At 40.6% G+C, this 17608-nt stretch overlaps 1 protein-coding gene across 1 annotated transcript; it reads left to right on the forward strand.

The window, feature by feature from the left end:
- The first annotated feature begins 407 nt into the window (after positions 1–407).
- Positions 408–13020, forward strand: neurl1b (neuralized E3 ubiquitin protein ligase 1B). Its single transcript, XM_075480586.1, has 6 exons — positions 408–804; positions 5982–6223; positions 6303–6636; positions 8816–9547; positions 11374–11499; positions 12070–13020. The coding sequence occupies exons 1-6, from the start codon at positions 774–776 to the stop codon at positions 12315–12317; spliced, it is 1713 nt and encodes a 570-aa protein (XP_075336701.1). The 5' UTR covers positions 408–773; the 3' UTR covers positions 12318–13020.
- The last annotated feature ends 4588 nt before the right edge of the window (positions 13021–17608 follow it).

Genomic DNA, 17608 nt, shown 5'->3' on the forward strand with positions numbered 1-17608 from the left:
CCTCAGAGAGCAGTGTGGTCCAGAAGACAGGAAACAGCTTGAGAGAAGCCCAGCAGTCAAGGCTGTGGGAGGGCGGAGGATAGGGTGGGGAAAAAAGGGGATTTCCTCATATGGTGCTTGGACTTTTATCACAAGTGTAGACTCCTTATCTGTTTGTCTACTTCATGTGTGCATGATTAATTTAGGGGTTGATTGCATCCACTTGTTGGGTCTGCATGCCTGTGGGGATCTAGACAAGTCTGTTGACTCTACTGACATGGATTTTGTCTCCTTGGATAGCATTGTTGTCCAAGTTTTCAGCATCCTGTCAGCATGACCCTTATATGCAAATATACTGACAGACTGCCTCCTTTAAGATTATGCCCCCCCCCCTCAAGCACACTGTTTGTCTTATAGGCTGCAGACTCGTTAGACTTTCATGACAGACTTGAGTAAATTAGCTACTGGATTAATTATTTAAAGGCTGTGCGTGATGTTGTTGAAAGTGTACCTCTGCTTACTGTGTCTTTAAAGTCGCGTGGAGGGGAGCCTACACTAAAGAAAGGAGGGGGCTGCTGTGCGCCAGTTGGAGGTGTCTGCCTGTCGCTGCGGCTTGGGGCTGACATTAAGTAGAGCGCGTTCATGCTTCAGTTGGGATGTACATCGCAGTTTGAAGGCATTGGAATTGCAGCCGATCCAGGCAAATATTCATCGGACGAAAGCTTAATGGATGGACAGAGCAATACTGCAGTCGGTATTAAGTTGTCAGCAGATGCGAGGAATTTCTGGATATAATGGGGAATACAGCACCTAAACCGTTAATAGGTGAGACTTGCATTCGTTTATCATTTACTATTAGGCTTGTGATGTGGTTAAACGTAAAGCGGTGTCTGTTGAAACCGCTGGCTAAGCAGATATTGCACATGGTTTGTCCTAGTTGTGATCGCCCTGGAGACGCGCTTCCCATCACGGGGGGAGCCGAGCGTGATTCTCAGGGAGCGGGTCCAAGAAAGCGCTCCTCCAGCTGCCGCGTAGCACCACAGATGTACTTTTTTACCCATCATTTGCAGGTTTCACTTCAATGATGCGACATTGTATGTGCGGGGGAGGGTAATACGTGTTACAAAATACACGACGCCTCTAAAGATTATCTTTCGAAAAAGATGTGCTGTTAAAAAAAAACATTTTTTTTTGTTACTGTTCTCCGTAATTTGATCCTCAGCGAAGTGATGTTAAAATGCATGCGTTATTCCAACACTGTAACGCTTAACGTGCAGTTTCTAATTCTACTGTGATGCATTCACAGTTATACCAGACTAAATGGGAGCACTTTGTGAAGGATTTCCTTTTGCTTTCTCCTAAATGTGAAGCTCTTGCCTGTTTGAAACTTATTTATTATCCTGTATGGATATGGCTTTTATTTCAGTCAGATTGATTTTTCTGGCCAACTTTATATCAGAAACAACAGTCCTTACTCACTCCTCAGAGTGCTGTTTTTGAAGTCTCATTCCAGTAGGATGCTGTTGCAGCAGCCAGTTCAGACGGAAATCCCAAATCAAAACTTATCACGTGAAAACAGCCAGGAAAACAAAGTAAGATGAACCGAATAACAACAAGATGAACAAACGCTAAAAATACTCTTGATTTATAACCTACAACTGTGTTTTGTTATTCCAATTATCATTGGATTAACCACAATCTCAAGTGATTACCAGTGATTTATTCCTGCAGCCGCAGTTTTTATGTGATTATGAGCTCTCAGAATACCACTTTCTGAACCACTTTGTCATGTCACCTAGAGCCCATTACTTGTTAATCAGTTCCCCATATCTGTTTGATTTAATGACTGTCACACTCCCACGCCCCCAGCAGGCCCTCTTACCAGCCAGCGGATGGGGCTGCTAGCAGTTGGCTCTTTGGCCTGAGAGGGTTTAGTCATTGCGAGCAGGACTCACACAAGTGCAGCCATGAGGGACCTTGTGCTTCCACTGAAAGGTTCCCAATTAACAGAGACCTAATGAAAATATTTGCATCAACTGGGTCTATATAAAGAGAACTTCAAGATCAGCCCGGATATATGAACGAGGAACAAGCCAAAGATGCTGCTGATGAATGAACACAATCAGTTTTACACAGTCTTATGATTGCATTTATTTCCTCTTTTCCATTCCCCAGCAACAACATTCCTATTGCCCAACTGTTTTTCTCCAAAGGCAACTGATATGTTACGTGCAGTAGCAGATATGTACGGTCTGTGACGTGTTGTATTGATGACAATAATCTACAAGCGTTAGCTGAGCTTTGCTTAACAAGCAATTTCTCGACAGCTGTTTCTGACCTGTGTGTTTGGATCCCAGTTATTGTCATTGTCAGTCTGTTTTATCTTGTGCTTTACTCTCCAAAGTCCGAAACAGATTGCAGACTTCAAGTCCTGAAACCAAACAGGTCTCGATGGATCCGCTGTATTTCAGTTCTGATTCTCTTGCTGTACTTGATGATTTTGAAGGTCCAACAAGATACATCAATCCTTTGCTTAATACTATGGAAAGGTAGCATTCTTAGGGTTCATTGTTAAGACTAACCTCAGCCCAGTTAATATTTCTATGTCATTTACAAATCCTCACAATCTCTTTTAACCACCTGATATTACTGCCGTTATACCTGGAAACAATGTCATAAAGTCAGGATTCAGTGATATCTTCTGTTCAGGCAGATGCAAATGACACATGTCATTGCTGCCTTCGTAGAGCTCAAATAGAGCAATGATCTTAGTTTATATTGAATCACAGCTGAAAGCAACATATTTGCAGACAAACATAATAAATGGTCAAATTCTTGTTTTTGAAATAAAGTTTTTCTTGCGACCAAACAAAACTTTCTTTAAACTGAAAGTGCATTGACATAGCACAATTAAGGCCTACGTGTTTCGAACATCCTCCAAAATTCCATCTCTTTGTAAAATCGCTGAAATGTAAGTGTTTACTGACGCAGCCAAATTCCCAATAAAGCCAATGAATTGTGAGACAGCTAAACGGGTCAGAAGTTCTAACTGAGAATCAGAACTCAACTCTACATGTGACTGTAATGTTACAACCCAGTCTCACAACACAGTGTGAAGTAGTCATGAAAACGTAACCTATTGATTCATGTCCACAAACGCGTTTTTCGCTGTCTTTAGTGTGCTCCTAGACTTAAAAATAACTACATAGAGGAACACACTGTCACCACTGTTGAAATATATGTTTATCACATTTAACAGGTGACAAAGTCTGTGTCCGGTTCCACCTGCTGGTGTTTTGACCGTGCTCTTTGTAGAAAAGAAATGTTACATTAAACATCAAACTGGAAAAACATCTAATTGAACTATCTATCAACAGAATAGAAAAAAAAAGCCATACCGACGATGTTTTATTAGAAACACCCATCAATTATACAGCTGAGACCTGAGAAAAACACTACGGTCGGACAAGACTTTACTGTAATACACAATTATGGGAAAACATCATTAAAACATTGACATTGGCACTGTAATAATGTCAAGTCAATGGCAGCTAAACGCACAAAATGTGAAATACATTACTCCTGAAATATGTAGTACATTGAAAATCGTGATGGGTGCACAAAAACCGAAGGAAAGAGAAGAACAGAATTTGCGTTGATCAGCTCAAATACAACATTTTCTGCATTGTGGCTTTTCTTTTTCCTGTTTTGCAGTGCGTGTTACTCACCAGAGCTCATCACCTGTCCTTGAGGTCTAACAAAAGGCATCTTATTCCTAATGAAACATTTTGCAAATCAAAATTTTGCAGAATTTTAATGTTTATCATAGCATATAGCTATCGGCTAAAAGTTTCTTTTGAACAGAGCCCCCTAAAGGCCAAAACGATGGAGGCAATTAGAGGTCATGTGTTTTAAGAGTTTTAGGAGGGGATTTGAGTGGATAGATAAGTCAACAAAGTCAACAAGACACTTGTTATTTTCTGATTTAAAAATTGCAGATATTTCCAACGTCGTGTTCAAACAAGCCTTCCCTTATCCTAACTGCATGTTCATTATCATATCCTTGGCAACAAATGCCCCCTGTCTCAGCCGAACAGGTGACCTCTTCCCAAGAGATAACCAAGCATTTGAAATGTAGAAAAATAATTGTGCTCTATTGTGTCTCCCGTGAATCAGATACAGAAGAAAAGAAAACATAGTTCTGTTTCTTGGTTCATTACCAGCATCACCACTGGCAGTAATATGTATGTATCCTATCACCTGCATGTGCATACAATAGGGATACAAAGTTACGACAGTCTGAAATAAAAGAATGAATAATTGTAAAAGACAAATGCATAATCGAGTGACCCGAGGTCAGAAACTGAGCTGGAGGTTTGGTAGACGTTAGATAAGGCAATCATCTTTGTTCAGACCAAGAAACAAAGTTTACTTTGGAAATCGTTTAAAAAGAGTTTTTTTTCTTCTAATTGAGCAATAATGAATTGATGCGGTTATGAGCGTCAGGTTTTACTGAGTGATTCTCTGTTTTTCAAAGATCGGAGGGTCTTTATTCTCCATCTTTTTACGTCTGATACACAAATGTCTTTTTAGTACACGAGAGGCCCTGACTATGGCTATCATATGCTGTGAGCTGTTCTTTGCTGCATGACCTGTTATGCTATGCCTTTCATCTAATACTGGCAAACAAGTTAAATCACTGTATGTGATTTAACTCCAGGTTCCCAGTATGTCACTCTGTCAGCGAGGCAGTTCAGCCTAAGGCGTACAAGCTAAGCTCCGACATATTTTCTTTCCATTTACTGTACCCAGAGTATATTTTGCTTTCTCAAAAACTCAATTCCCAGAGTACAAAAGTCAAGAGGCACCCGCACATCATTTGAGATGTTACAGATGTTCCTGCTTCTACTTCATAGTTTAGAATATAATCAGTGATAATGCCTAATTTAGGAAATGTCCTGTGGAACATTTCACTGAGTTATTGTCTTTACACTAGATCGCGCTGAATTTAAACAGAAATGTAATCACTCTGTTGCTGTGGAGGAGGGTAGACACACGGCCCCGCTTTGAATTTTGATCTGAGTCGTTCTATACCATAAACACTCATTTAAAGCTTTAATTTGATTTCATAGAAAACCCCCAAAATCCCGGTTTCATTTAAGTCAGTGTTCAGTTTGTCTTGTTTGATTTTGTGAGCCCTGTTACTTTGTTTTGCAGAACTCTATAAGAGATTATTTTCCCCAAGTAGGACACTGACTTCTCCTGTGAAGATGAGATCAAAGATTAAGTCTTTTATTTGGGCATTTCAGTACCGAGTAGGCACTGTGTGAATGACGCTCCTCTTCTGAAGATAACTGAAGGAATCAAAGGGGTTATTCAGGGTTTGTTTATGCTGTAGGCCAGGGATGTGAATCGTCCATATATATGCTAAGGACGCACAGTGTGTTGAAGACTTGTCTGTTGTCAACTTTATGTTGGCTTTTTTTGTTTGTTTTTTCTCCTGTCTGATGACTCTAATATTAGCACTGAACTTAAGCCACAATTTTATTTTTTCCCCGTGATATATGCACATGGGATTTTATCTAAATTTACCATATGGATGTGGTGAGAGGACTGATTTGGGACAGTTGGCTATTTTGCACTATAAATGTGGGCTCCATACTGAAAGAGACTATTTTATGTGCTTGTGGAGAGAAGCAGAGGGGCTTTATATTCATTAGGGTTAGGGAAGTTTGGGAGACTATGGGCTCCCTTTCATGACTTGGTCTCTGCCCTCTAAACCAGCTCCCATGGGCGGCTTGCAAACAACTCATTGTGTGCTGATTATGTTGTTTTTCCAACAGCTGGTGTCACCAGCTCTGCTGTTTTGACCTTGCCACAGGCACATAAAAGCAGGCCTGCAACTCGCATACCATGTTCCTTTCCTTTCCAACATAGTTGAATCATTAATGCTCTCTTCTTTTCTCTCGCTGTAACCCTGATGTATGTTTCTCCACCCACAGCTGGGACACTGCAACCCCGCCCGGTGGCCAGTAGGCAGTACTACACCCCTAACAATGGGGCAGGTGTTGAGAGAAGAACATCTGCTCCCCCAGTCAGCATCAACTTAGAGTCACCTCGCTTTCACCCGCATGCCAAAGGCAAGAACATCAGGCTGGATGGACAGCTTCGTCGTGCCACTCGCAAGAACAGCTTCTGTAATGGCATCACATTCAGCCATCGCCCTGTTCACCTTTACGAAAAGGTACATTTCTTTTCTTTATTACTATATTGTGGACACCTAAAGAAAAAAGGTCAAATTTATACTAATGTCTTTTACTTAGGTGCGTCTGCGATTGACTGGCGTGCACACTGGCTGGAGTGGAGCTCTGCGCTTTGGTTTTACCAGTCTGGATCCCAGCGAACTGGTTGCCGCAGACATCCCCAAGTATGCTTGTCCAGACCTGGTGACACGACCGGGTTACTGGGCCAAAGCTCTGCCTGAGAGACTGGCCTTGAAGGACAATGTTTTGTCATTCTGGGCGGATCGTCACGGAAGAGTTTTCTACAGCATCAATGACGGAGAGCCCATTCTCTTCCACTGTGGGCTCAGCATCGGCTGTCCACTTTGGGCCATTATAGACATCTATGGCATCACTCAGGAGGTCACGTTACTTGGTAAGAGTTCTGTTATGTCATTTACTTGCTCTGTAAAAGCACTCTTATCAAGTGCTTACACAATTATTTATACTACAGCCAACCAATGCAAAAAAAAAAGAAATTCAGATATCCAGTAAAGTACGGAGCTATGCAGAATTTTCTGACTGGGTTCATCTCAGTGGCTCTGCATTAAGACCATAGCTCTGACAACCCCTGAAACCTCAGGAACATATTTTTACAGTGTCAACATATTCACAGCTAATATAAGCAGTTTCTTGTGAGTTCAGCGAGCAGCTGTACAACAAAGCTCTACTGCACCAACTTAGAAGGAGTTCGAAGGAGTGGGTAGTGTGGTAGTGTGGCCTGTGTGTCAAAACTGATATGTTTGACTCGAAAACCAGAGCCTCTTTCTCTCAGATTGGCTGACATGACATTAAGTAATGAATAAAAGATCTGAAGCAGTCAATCCACCCCCCTCAGCCGTCCCAGCCATCCCTCTTTTTCTGCTTTAACAATTTCTTACTATCACTTTCCCGCGCTTTGTCACTTTCTCCCCTTACGCTGCCTTGATTTCCATCATTCTCTCCCCTGCGGTCCCTACTCGTATGCATCGCATGTGTTTATCTTCAGTCTGACAGGAGCTATGGCCTTGTTTGGTCAAGGCGGCTGATCCCAGGAGCTTTGGTGAGGGGCCTGTGCGCTCGACTGCTCCAGAATCACTGGGAATAGCGGACTGAGGAATGTATCCTCAGTCAAAGGAGGACCACTAGTTCCAGACTTATTTATATCAATCTCTAAAAGATAGAGAAATCCGGCAAATTCCGCGCAGAGAGAGTGACGTTTAGAGAACTCGTGATTGTGATGAAAGGAACATAGGGAGGTAAATAATGTGGAGAAGGACATTTAAACGTCTGGTGGGTGAAACTTATTTGTTCCAAAAAAAAAAGGTTTATTCAAGTTGACCTCAAACATCCCAACAAGAGCTACTTTCAAAGGCATCTGAGTATGGATGATTAATCCAGTGCGTTTAATCACTTATGTCTCTGCAGCTAGCTGTCAGTAGTAAGAAAATGTATAATTTAAGACGTAAATTATGTGAATAAGAAATGTAGAAGTTTGCATGAAATGCCAAATATTTTTTTAATTTCTATCACTTTAGCAACGCTGTCTTCACAGAGACAACTGCTGTACACTCATATTGTCCCATCAGATCGAAACCTCGACTGCATCCAAATATGAAACTTTTCGTAAGTTGATCAACAGAAAATGTAAAGTCCTATGCAAGGATCTTAAGCCACCGCTTATTTATTCATATATTTGCAAAAAAAAACTGGAAATAAATGCAGTGGATCATTGAAATATGTACAAACATATGTGGGAATGTTGTATATGAAGCAAATATAGCGTTTTTACAATTCTAAAAAACTTTAGATTAGATAGATCTTAAACACTGCTTGAACTCTCTTCGACGAGCTTTTCCTGTGATTTCTTCTGATAATCTTCAGACTTCTTTAAGGACAGGCTTTTCTTTAGAAATTGGCTGCCTTTTGTCCCATTCTCTGTTGAGGGGATCCCACGCTGCTTCAAAAATGTTGAGGTTAAGACGTGTTGGCACTGATTTTCACACCAGTTCTAGTGTATTGAGATGCACTGACTGCAATTTCCTTAGCCAATTCTGATTTCCCTTATATTCTTTCCTTTTTTTCCTTTTAAAGGTCTGACCTGCTTATCTGAATTTTCTTCCTTAAGATCTATAATCAACCACATACAAAATAATTTTTAGTCATTTTTGCTTCGATTTAACATTAAAATGAAAAAAAAAAGAAAAGAAAAAAGGTCATCAATAACTTTCACATTTTCCTTAAAACTGCACCGGGCTTTGGAGCCTTCTCCAAGTGCTCCAATTTCCCGAATAGAGAAATTTAATCTGAAAGTATTTACAATACATCACCCTTTTTTACACAAGATTGTGGGTCTCATTTTTGTTTTATCTGGAATATAAAAGGGATTTGGATAACAGAAACAACATCCTTTGAAACTAAAAAGCTTTGAAATTGAAATAAAGTGCTGCATTTCTTCTTTTGGCACTAAAGCATTCTTTCCTTGCTGGCAGTGTCTGTGGCTGTCATAACAGTGCACCTCTAGATTATGTGTACCTTTGTTGAAGTTATGTATTTGACCATATTTTGCATTACAGACAGCACGTTTGCTGAGAGTGTGGGGTCCAGCTGCCTGAGTGCAGCTCGTCTGAGTGCCTATCTGCCCCAGAGCAGCCATGATTCAGCCAATTACAGCAACAATCAGCTGGAAAACAATCAGGCTGCTGCGAAGATGGCCAACCTGCAGCTCAACAACTACACTCAGCTTAGCCCCTGCTGCTCCTCCACCTCTTCCTCCTCCACACCGTCCTCATCTGTGTCCACTGCATTCCCAAGGGTGGTCCGGGGCCTACCTTCCCAGCTGGACAATGACTTGCACTTTCATCCCATTCGTGGCTCCGATGTGATACTCTCTGCAGACCGTTCTGCCGCCTGTATTCACTTTCTGGACAGCAGTCGGACTCTGGTGTTTAGTGACCGGCCACTGCGTGTGGGTGAGACTTTGCATGTGGAGGTCGGCCACCTGGGCCTGCCCTACTTTGGTGCGATGTCGTTTGGCTTAACATCCTGTGACCCAGCGTGTCTGCATGCTGGAGACCTGCCAGCTGACCCTGATGTTCTCCTGGACCGCAAGGAGTATTGGGTGGTGCACCGGAGTTTCCCCATGCCCTGCTCTGGAGACGTGCTCAGCTTCAGTCTGCTGTCCAACGGAGAGGTGCACCACGGCGTGAACGGAGTAGGACGCGGCAGGCTGCTCTGTGTGGACTCCTCCCAGGTCCTGTGGGCCTTTTTCACCCTGCATGGGGCTATCAACAGACTCAGGATACTCGGTAAATGTTTTTAAAGCGACACATAGAAACGACATCATGAACCCAAAAGGATTTTTATTCATTCTGTTTGCGTAACAATTTCCTAAATCCAAAAAAATGACTAGAGCCATTTCCATTTAGAAAATAAATTTACCAGACAAAGAAGACGAGTTGTCGAAGAACAGCGTGGATGCTTGTGTAGAAGAGAGACTTAGAAGTAGTATAATCCAAACTATCCACATCTTTTTACTACATGACCGTACATTTGAAGCATTACACCAACATATTCAAGAGGTAGTATGCCTCGGAGCATCTTTAGAGTCTCAATCGGTCTGCTGACGTGGACACAAAATGTCCCTTGTGTCAGAGTCAGTTGGGGGTGAAGAAATTTGAGGGTGTGCAGTTATGAAAGACCTCGGTAGGTTCTTCCTCATCTCTGTCTGATGTCAGCTTTAGTCACCATTTGAAACTACCAGTAAACACACTCAGAGCTCGAACCATAGACTGAATATAACGGAGTCGGCAAATCCTCTGTGACATTGCTTTGTGGACTGCAATCATTGTTACTTGTGAAAGAATTTCGCTAACTAAGAATTTCACGAGAGAAGCTGGCGTCTTTTGAATGTGAGACTGTTTGCACCAGTGCTAAGCAGCCATTAGTTGGATGGCATTTTAAAGGGGAACTCCGGGGCATTTGAAGCGCATTTCCATTGCTAGAGGTTGTCAAATACTGACGGTAGGACACATACCGGTGCAAATTGGCACTCCCTGTGCGGCGATTGCGCTGTTTGCGCAGCCTGTCATGCTAACCAAATACGTGGTGGCTAGGGGCAAGCGCTAAGCCTTCCACGTAAAACCACAACTTGCACACTGCAGAAACGTCACACCACTTTATAAACCATCCGACAATAAAGTCACAAGCCTTACCATCAAAACCATATGCATGGTTCTCACATTACTGGCATGGGGACGTTACAAAACAACTTTATAAACAGCATGTCACTTACCTCTTGTCGGTAGGCGCGCGCATGTGAAAGCCCAAAAGAGTCAATGGACGATAATCCCATATACAAAACAATTATCTTCTCTAGAAAAACTGCGTTCAAGTATTTAAAACATTACAACAATATTACTGGGCATGTATTGTTGTAATGTTTTAAATACTCGAACGCAGTTTTTCTACTGTCCTACTGTCAGTATTTGACAACCTCTAGCAATGGAAATGCGCTTCAAATGCCCCGGAGTTCCCCTTTAAGGCGCTTCCACATCAGTTACATGTTAAACTGTGACAGTGTAATAAAAGTGCAAAGCTAAATTGGTGAATGGCTCTAAATATAAACAAACAGCTGCTGGCTGCGGCATATTTTTTAAACAGAATAAGAGATCAATCTTCATATTCACCTCTATCCCACGAAGCAAATGAGCATAATTTCCTCAAATTATGTTATTATTTTGTTTTTTCCAGACTAAAGGAATGTGAGTAGTTTGTCTGTATGAGCCTTTGAGCTGTGACCTATCTGTCCCAGTCCCACTACTCCCACATAAACTGCTATCAGCTCAGCCTCTAGTCTCAATGGTTTCTAATTCCACAATACTCTCTTCTAGATAGCACAATGCAAAATCGCTCTATTAAAAAAGTATGCATTCCTCATCTAACTGTTTAGGGCCTGTCAATGTAAAGCCTTACACTGCAGCATTACTTTAAAACATTTGAGGACATCATGTACTAGAATCATGGAAAAGAACTACCGTTAAATATATCCTCTGACTAGTTTCATCTTTTTAAATGCACTCCAGAGTCTTTATTATCTGGGGGTGGCTGATTTGTATTTTTCTTTGTGACACAGGAACACTGCAGTCCAGTCCTCCCCCCACATCCCCCACCACTTCTCAAAGCAGCAGTCCGGATGACAGTGACTCAGACCTGGTGTTCAGTGTCAACAGATCCTCCTCTGCCTCTGAATCTTCTCTGGGTAAGTTGCCAAATGTTGAAAGCATACCCTGTGCTACACTGTATATAGAAACCCTCACGAGATCACCATGAGACGCTTTAGGCACGAAGCAGTTGTGTTGGACAGTACTGTTCTGTGACACAAATCGTGGGAAAGATGTTTTTTCTCACTTTGAATATTGCAACAAGAAGTCTTCTTTTGTATACCGCCTTTTTGCAATGTACAGAAAACCCCATATGCAACTTCTTATCATGTTAAACTTTAAAAGGTGCGGCGTTCCTCGTGTACAGTTAAGGAAGCAGCATACTTTTTTCAGTACACAAACAAAATTTCACACTTGATGACATTCCCATCGGCACTAAGAAACTGAACAAAAATTGGATTTAACAACAGTACACGAAGTAGAAATAATTTCGAAATCCCAGATTAAGATTTAGAATAAACATTTTTATTGTGGTACAATTAAATAAAACACACTCCAACAGTAGGGGGGATCTGAACCTTAACTGTTGCAAGAGGAGTAGTTTGTGTATGTAACCATGTCCGCTCCATTTTAAGACATTCACATACCTTTTCTTGTTTCTCCTCCAGTGACTGCGCCCAGTTCCCCTCTCAGCCCTCCCACCTCTCCCTGTCTCTCCGCCTCAGAGCTCCCCTCTGCTGGCAAAAACGGAGAATGCACCATCTGCTTTGACCAAGACGTAGACACGGTCATCTACACCTGCGGACACATGTGTCTGTGCAACGACTGCGGGCTGCGGCTGAAGAAGCAGATAAACGCATGCTGTCCAATATGCAGGAGGCCCATCAAAGATGTCATCAAAACATATCGGCCATGATGGCACAGATGTTTAAACAGGTGCAGTGGGCTCGACTGCAGGATGTCACCACCTGTTGACCTTTCTCAGGCTTTGCTGGACATCATTCTTGACTCCCACCGGAGATTAGCCACACCCGTACATTACTGTGCCTCTTTCCTCTTTTCCATTTTATATGGGCAAATCCTATCTGGAGACTGACTGAATTCTTTGTACTCAGAACCAAGGTGAAGCTCATCTTTATACATAAACTGCACACAGGAGCACCTGTACTTTGGCTAAGAAGGAAGTAATGAAACATGTGCTCCTTTTTATATTTCTTTCGTGTGATGTCTCTCATGTCATGTGCATTTGTTGAGCAGAAAGGCCTGCTGTGAATATTTTGTCTGTAGCATCATTGTTCTAGATTTTCTTGTGCTTTAGCAGAACATGTGGACCATCGTCTCGACTTCTAGTGCCTTAGAATTTTGTCCCATTATTTGTCCAAGTAATTATGCTAACAATCCTAGCCATGTTTTAATGTACCTTACTGAAAGTTTGTGATGAATAAGGGACACTGATGATAAATTTATGCAATAAAAGTTGTGATGGTAAGTAGAAAGAAGGTTTTAGCTGTGTTTAAGTCTGTCCAATGCTGTGTTTCAGGAAAGGCGTGATTGGAAAGTTTGTTTGGAAGAATCTGGTTTTGCACATTGAGAGTTTAATAAATGTGGTCTGACTAAAATGTGTCTTGTCTCCATAATCAGACAACCTTGAGGGTTTCAAATTACTGTTAATGTCTTAATCACTTTTAGTTGGCTGTTATTGATGGAGGGTGCACCTGAGCTTCATTTACCCAAACTACGAATACACTTAGTGTAGTGTGCATAGTAGTATAATATGTAGTAAAATGCACTGAAATTAGATTTTTGCTCTTATATCAAGGAAAAAATGTACACCAGTTTCAAATATCAAGAAACATAGCACCACTTACGAGAATAATGATATAGAATAATTACACATTTCCTATTTGAACTTTTCTTGTGAAATGAGCCAGCTTTTTTCTTCTTCATGATACTCACAATAATAGTCTACTGGTAAGGCAACAACTGCTTATAAAACAAGGGTTGTACTTTCTTTTTCTTTCCTATAATGTTACTCAATGAATGTTTCTCTAATGAAGAACAGAAGTTTTAACACAGCAGAACAATTGATATACTGACACTGAGGTGAGATTTTGTCCCCTTTTCTTCCCCAAGTAAAGACTGAGAAGTTAAAAATTACTGCTTTGCCTTCATTTTTATATTTTCTTACAATGATATTATTTTTCTTTTTTTCGGTATATAATGTCGTGAAAAAAAATGTAACCAAATATATGAGAATGCTTACAGCAAGGCCACAGAGACCATTTGAAAACAGATAAATTGGTTGAAGCTGTAACAGCAAAACACAGGCAAAGCAAGTCTTACAAATGACCATTTTTAATCTCATTACCACACTTGAGCTTTTCTGCTCTGACTGTCAACATGTTTGCTGTGAGTCCAATATACTAGCAGCATTGGCAAATGGTAGACGGGATGTTTCATAACCTGTAACTGGCTTATCTTTTTCATTTGAAACAGAAAACCTTTGATTTACATTGATGTGGTAATCAGATGCATGACTTGAATAAGATCCCCAGTTTTCCCCCTGAATGTCACGATTGTGTGAGTATAACATTTGTGCCGGTTCGTTCACTACAGTATGATGTGGTATTTCAGCATAATCGTGTTTCTGCTGACTTGAGGTTCAAATTTACACAGCTGTTTTGCTAAACTAGGATATTTTTCTCAGAACTCTCCTGGTTCCTTACCTACAGCCAGGGTTTCACACCACATCACAAACTAAAGAAACCATGTCGGCAGTTTCAGATGTGTTATTAGCTATACGCAAACACAGTCGAGTAGAAGACTTGTTATCTCTCTTACTTCAGCTGAATGGGAGACTCAATGGTTGTTTTGCCTCAATGTACGGTCAAAAAAAAAGTGGATAGATTATGTCATCTCCCTCTATCTCTTATTCTTTATATGCAGACTGCGGTTTTATCAGAGCAAGAAAATTAAAAACAAAGGACATGCATTTTCATTATAAGCTTCCTTATTTGGGAATAACTTAACATTTAAAATCTCACCCATGTTATAAAGTAGGAAATGGGATTTGTCTTGTCCAAATATGGTTCAAAATGATAGTATGAAAATATAATTTCACTATCACTTCAATCAAAAGGCAAAACAACGCTAATTCATTGTAAAGGCACACAGATATTTCCTTATGAACTCTTGGTTTATCCTCACAAACACTGAGTTTACGCCACCGATTCTCTCCCTCCTGAACTTTTTGAAAAAAGAAAAAATGTCAGTAACAGCTGCACAACTGTTAGGCAAAATGAACACCTCCAGGCTCCATGGATAAGTAACACTTCAGGGATATCGACATACAATAAGTCTCATTATCCTTAAAAATGTCCAGGACACATTAGCTTTTTCAATTTTTTACTTCCATCAAATCAAAACTGTAAATTAGAGAGGAAACAGCCTGAGAGCAAGGAGTCAGTGAACACTGGTGTGATTGTTCTAAAAATTCTCATCTCCAGCTCTACCAAACTGAGTGCTGCAGCAGTGATGCACAACAGAGCTGCTCCCATTTTGCATAAAATTTTCCTGGGGTGTCTGCTCGATGAATGTGCCATGTATGGCAACCTTTGAAAATCAGCACTAGTTTTATAACAGGCCTGGTAGGGACAGCCACTGATTGATTCCAACCCTTCATTCAGTTTACATGATGTTTGTACTATGAGACATTGAACAAGCTTAAGCTGATGTGATGACCAAGTCACAAGATGAACTCTGTTGTGAGGTTAAAACTGAGGAAATTCTGGTTAGAGAGGGGTTGTAGAGGAGTAAGTCTGGATGATTTTCTTTAGGATCACCATGAGTAGAAATGCTGGTTGTAGAGGTAACAAGTAGTTGGATTTACAAAGTACATTTTCACTGGTAGGAGCTTGGAATCATGTTGGCATGTCTCTCCACATCAGTGCAGCTTAATAAAAAAGCTAATATGTGTGGAATTCTAATCTTAGTGCATTTGTGATAGCACTGAAGAATACACCCTGAACTGCACAGCATCGTGGACCCAACACACAGCCCACTTTTGTGTTTCTTGGAACATGGAATAATAACAACTGGAAGTCACCCAGCCTGAGTTATAAAGGTGAATATCAGAAGCTATTTATTCTGTTTATTTCAGAGCAGCAAAGCAATATGTAACCCCAGATTCCGCAGCTTTCATTTTCTTTTCCAAGCAAAGCAAACGCATTACGCTTCAAATACTTTTTGGATGTGGGCATCAAGAAGTAAAAGCATCATCCTTCATGCCCAGGATTTTCACACTGATTCAAACTGTCAGTTTAGAACTATACTCAGTTTGTTGTTGCTTCAAGTTGACACATTCAGTTCAATGCAAAATAAGCCTATACAAGCCCAGCACAGAAGGTTGATAGTTCACCATATAACTGGGCAATGAACCTATCATATCATGATGGTTTTGTGACTTTAGAGACTTTTTCATGTGCTTTTTACAAGGAAGAAAAACATTGAATCAGACAGTCAAGGCAGCACCAATACCTAAAGCTACAATGACAAGAGTGAAGCAGGGCAGTCAATTTGTCATAGAAATGTGGTGCTTCAGATATGTTTGTGGATTAACAGAACACCTACGGTGCTCTATTGCCTTTGAGACCATTGAAGATGTTCGCAGGCTCGCGTTACCACTCCCTGTTACTGGCCTGAAAAATAACACAAAAGTAACGCTTTAGTTTGAGGATGCTCGTACATGTTTGTGAGATTCTCTCTTTGAGCTATTTAGTGCTCAACCTCAAATGCTCATTGGATTTATCTGTACTTGATTGTGACGAACATTTGGTATAGACGTAACCCTACAGTAAACCCAAAAAGACCAAACAATCATCAAGATTTTGAGGTGTAAAGAGACGTCTTCCTTTTATAAAGGATGGGATGAAGTTAAGGAAAGACCATTGTGACCGAATATGGATTACCATTCATCAGTTTGAAAAAGTAGGGTGTCACTACAACTCACACCCACAGTACTGACTGAAGACAATCTCAAGTGAATCACTTTAACAATTAAAACACAGAGACTGACCCTCGCAGCTGAGCATCTGGAGGACAAACACACCCAAGTTACTTTTCACAGTATTAGCTGTTCAAACCTACACTTTGTCCTTTTCTCTGAGGATCCTCTCATGCTACTCAGACCAACATGCCCACAGTCATGTGGACACAGGCATTACGCCAATATTTTCTCACCCCGAAGATAAAAAATCTCTTTTCAGATTGGATAAATTCTCACACACTGTTCAAGGAGACTGAGCTGCAGGAAACCATGGCAAACATGACATTAGAAGTTTAACAGCAGTGATATAACAACACCAGCTTTCTGCTTGCATCGACCATTCTGTTCTAAATTGCTCCCGTGGCTGTAAAGATCACAGTGACAACATCACAGAATATGTGTATCAGCACAATACACACAACCTGACCTTAATCTGCTTGCTGCTTTTGAGTCAATCACCTGAATGAACTTTGAATGATGTTTGAAAGGTCACAATTGATCTATATTACTTTTGTACTTGATAAAGATCCTAAGAAACACAATTTCATTATGTATTCAATATATAGCCTATGGATGACAATCATTCATCAATGAACAGAAAAATTACACCCTAATCCAGAAGCAGAATTGTAATCTCCTAGATCTAATGGAAAAAAGATAGTGAACAAGTACTTCAATTTGTGTGTCATAACTGAAAACCAGTGATGGTCAAACCGCAGCCTTCACTGACAACTTTAAACAGCCAAAGGAAAGCATTTTAAAAGCTTGGATATTTAGACATTTACCATCATCCATAATTTCATAAATCAGTGAAGTTTGAATAAATTATTAAGTGACTGGAGCTTGGTTGAGTTGCTCAACAACTTCTTCAACTCTCACAGGCAACACAAAGTGAGCCGGGTTGATATGAAATAGATCATAATCTAAAGGATTAACTAAATTAGTGCATTGGTCTTTGCCGTAGAAAATCAACTACACTTTGTTTTTAATGTTTTTAACTGTAAGAGTCTGCATTGGACACATGAAGGCGCCATTTCCATTCACACAGGAAACTGTTCACAATGAAAAAAAAAAAAAGTTTGAAACAAATGGCTAAAGTTACAAACAATCAATTTAAAAAAAGCAACACTATTCTTGCCACTGTTCGAATCCATTGCTCCTCG

Source organism: Odontesthes bonariensis, chromosome 13 (genome assembly GCF_027942865.1).
Source record: "Odontesthes bonariensis isolate fOdoBon6 chromosome 13, fOdoBon6.hap1, whole genome shotgun sequence".
Lineage (NCBI taxonomy): Eukaryota > Metazoa > Chordata > Actinopteri > Atheriniformes > Atherinopsidae > Odontesthes > Odontesthes bonariensis.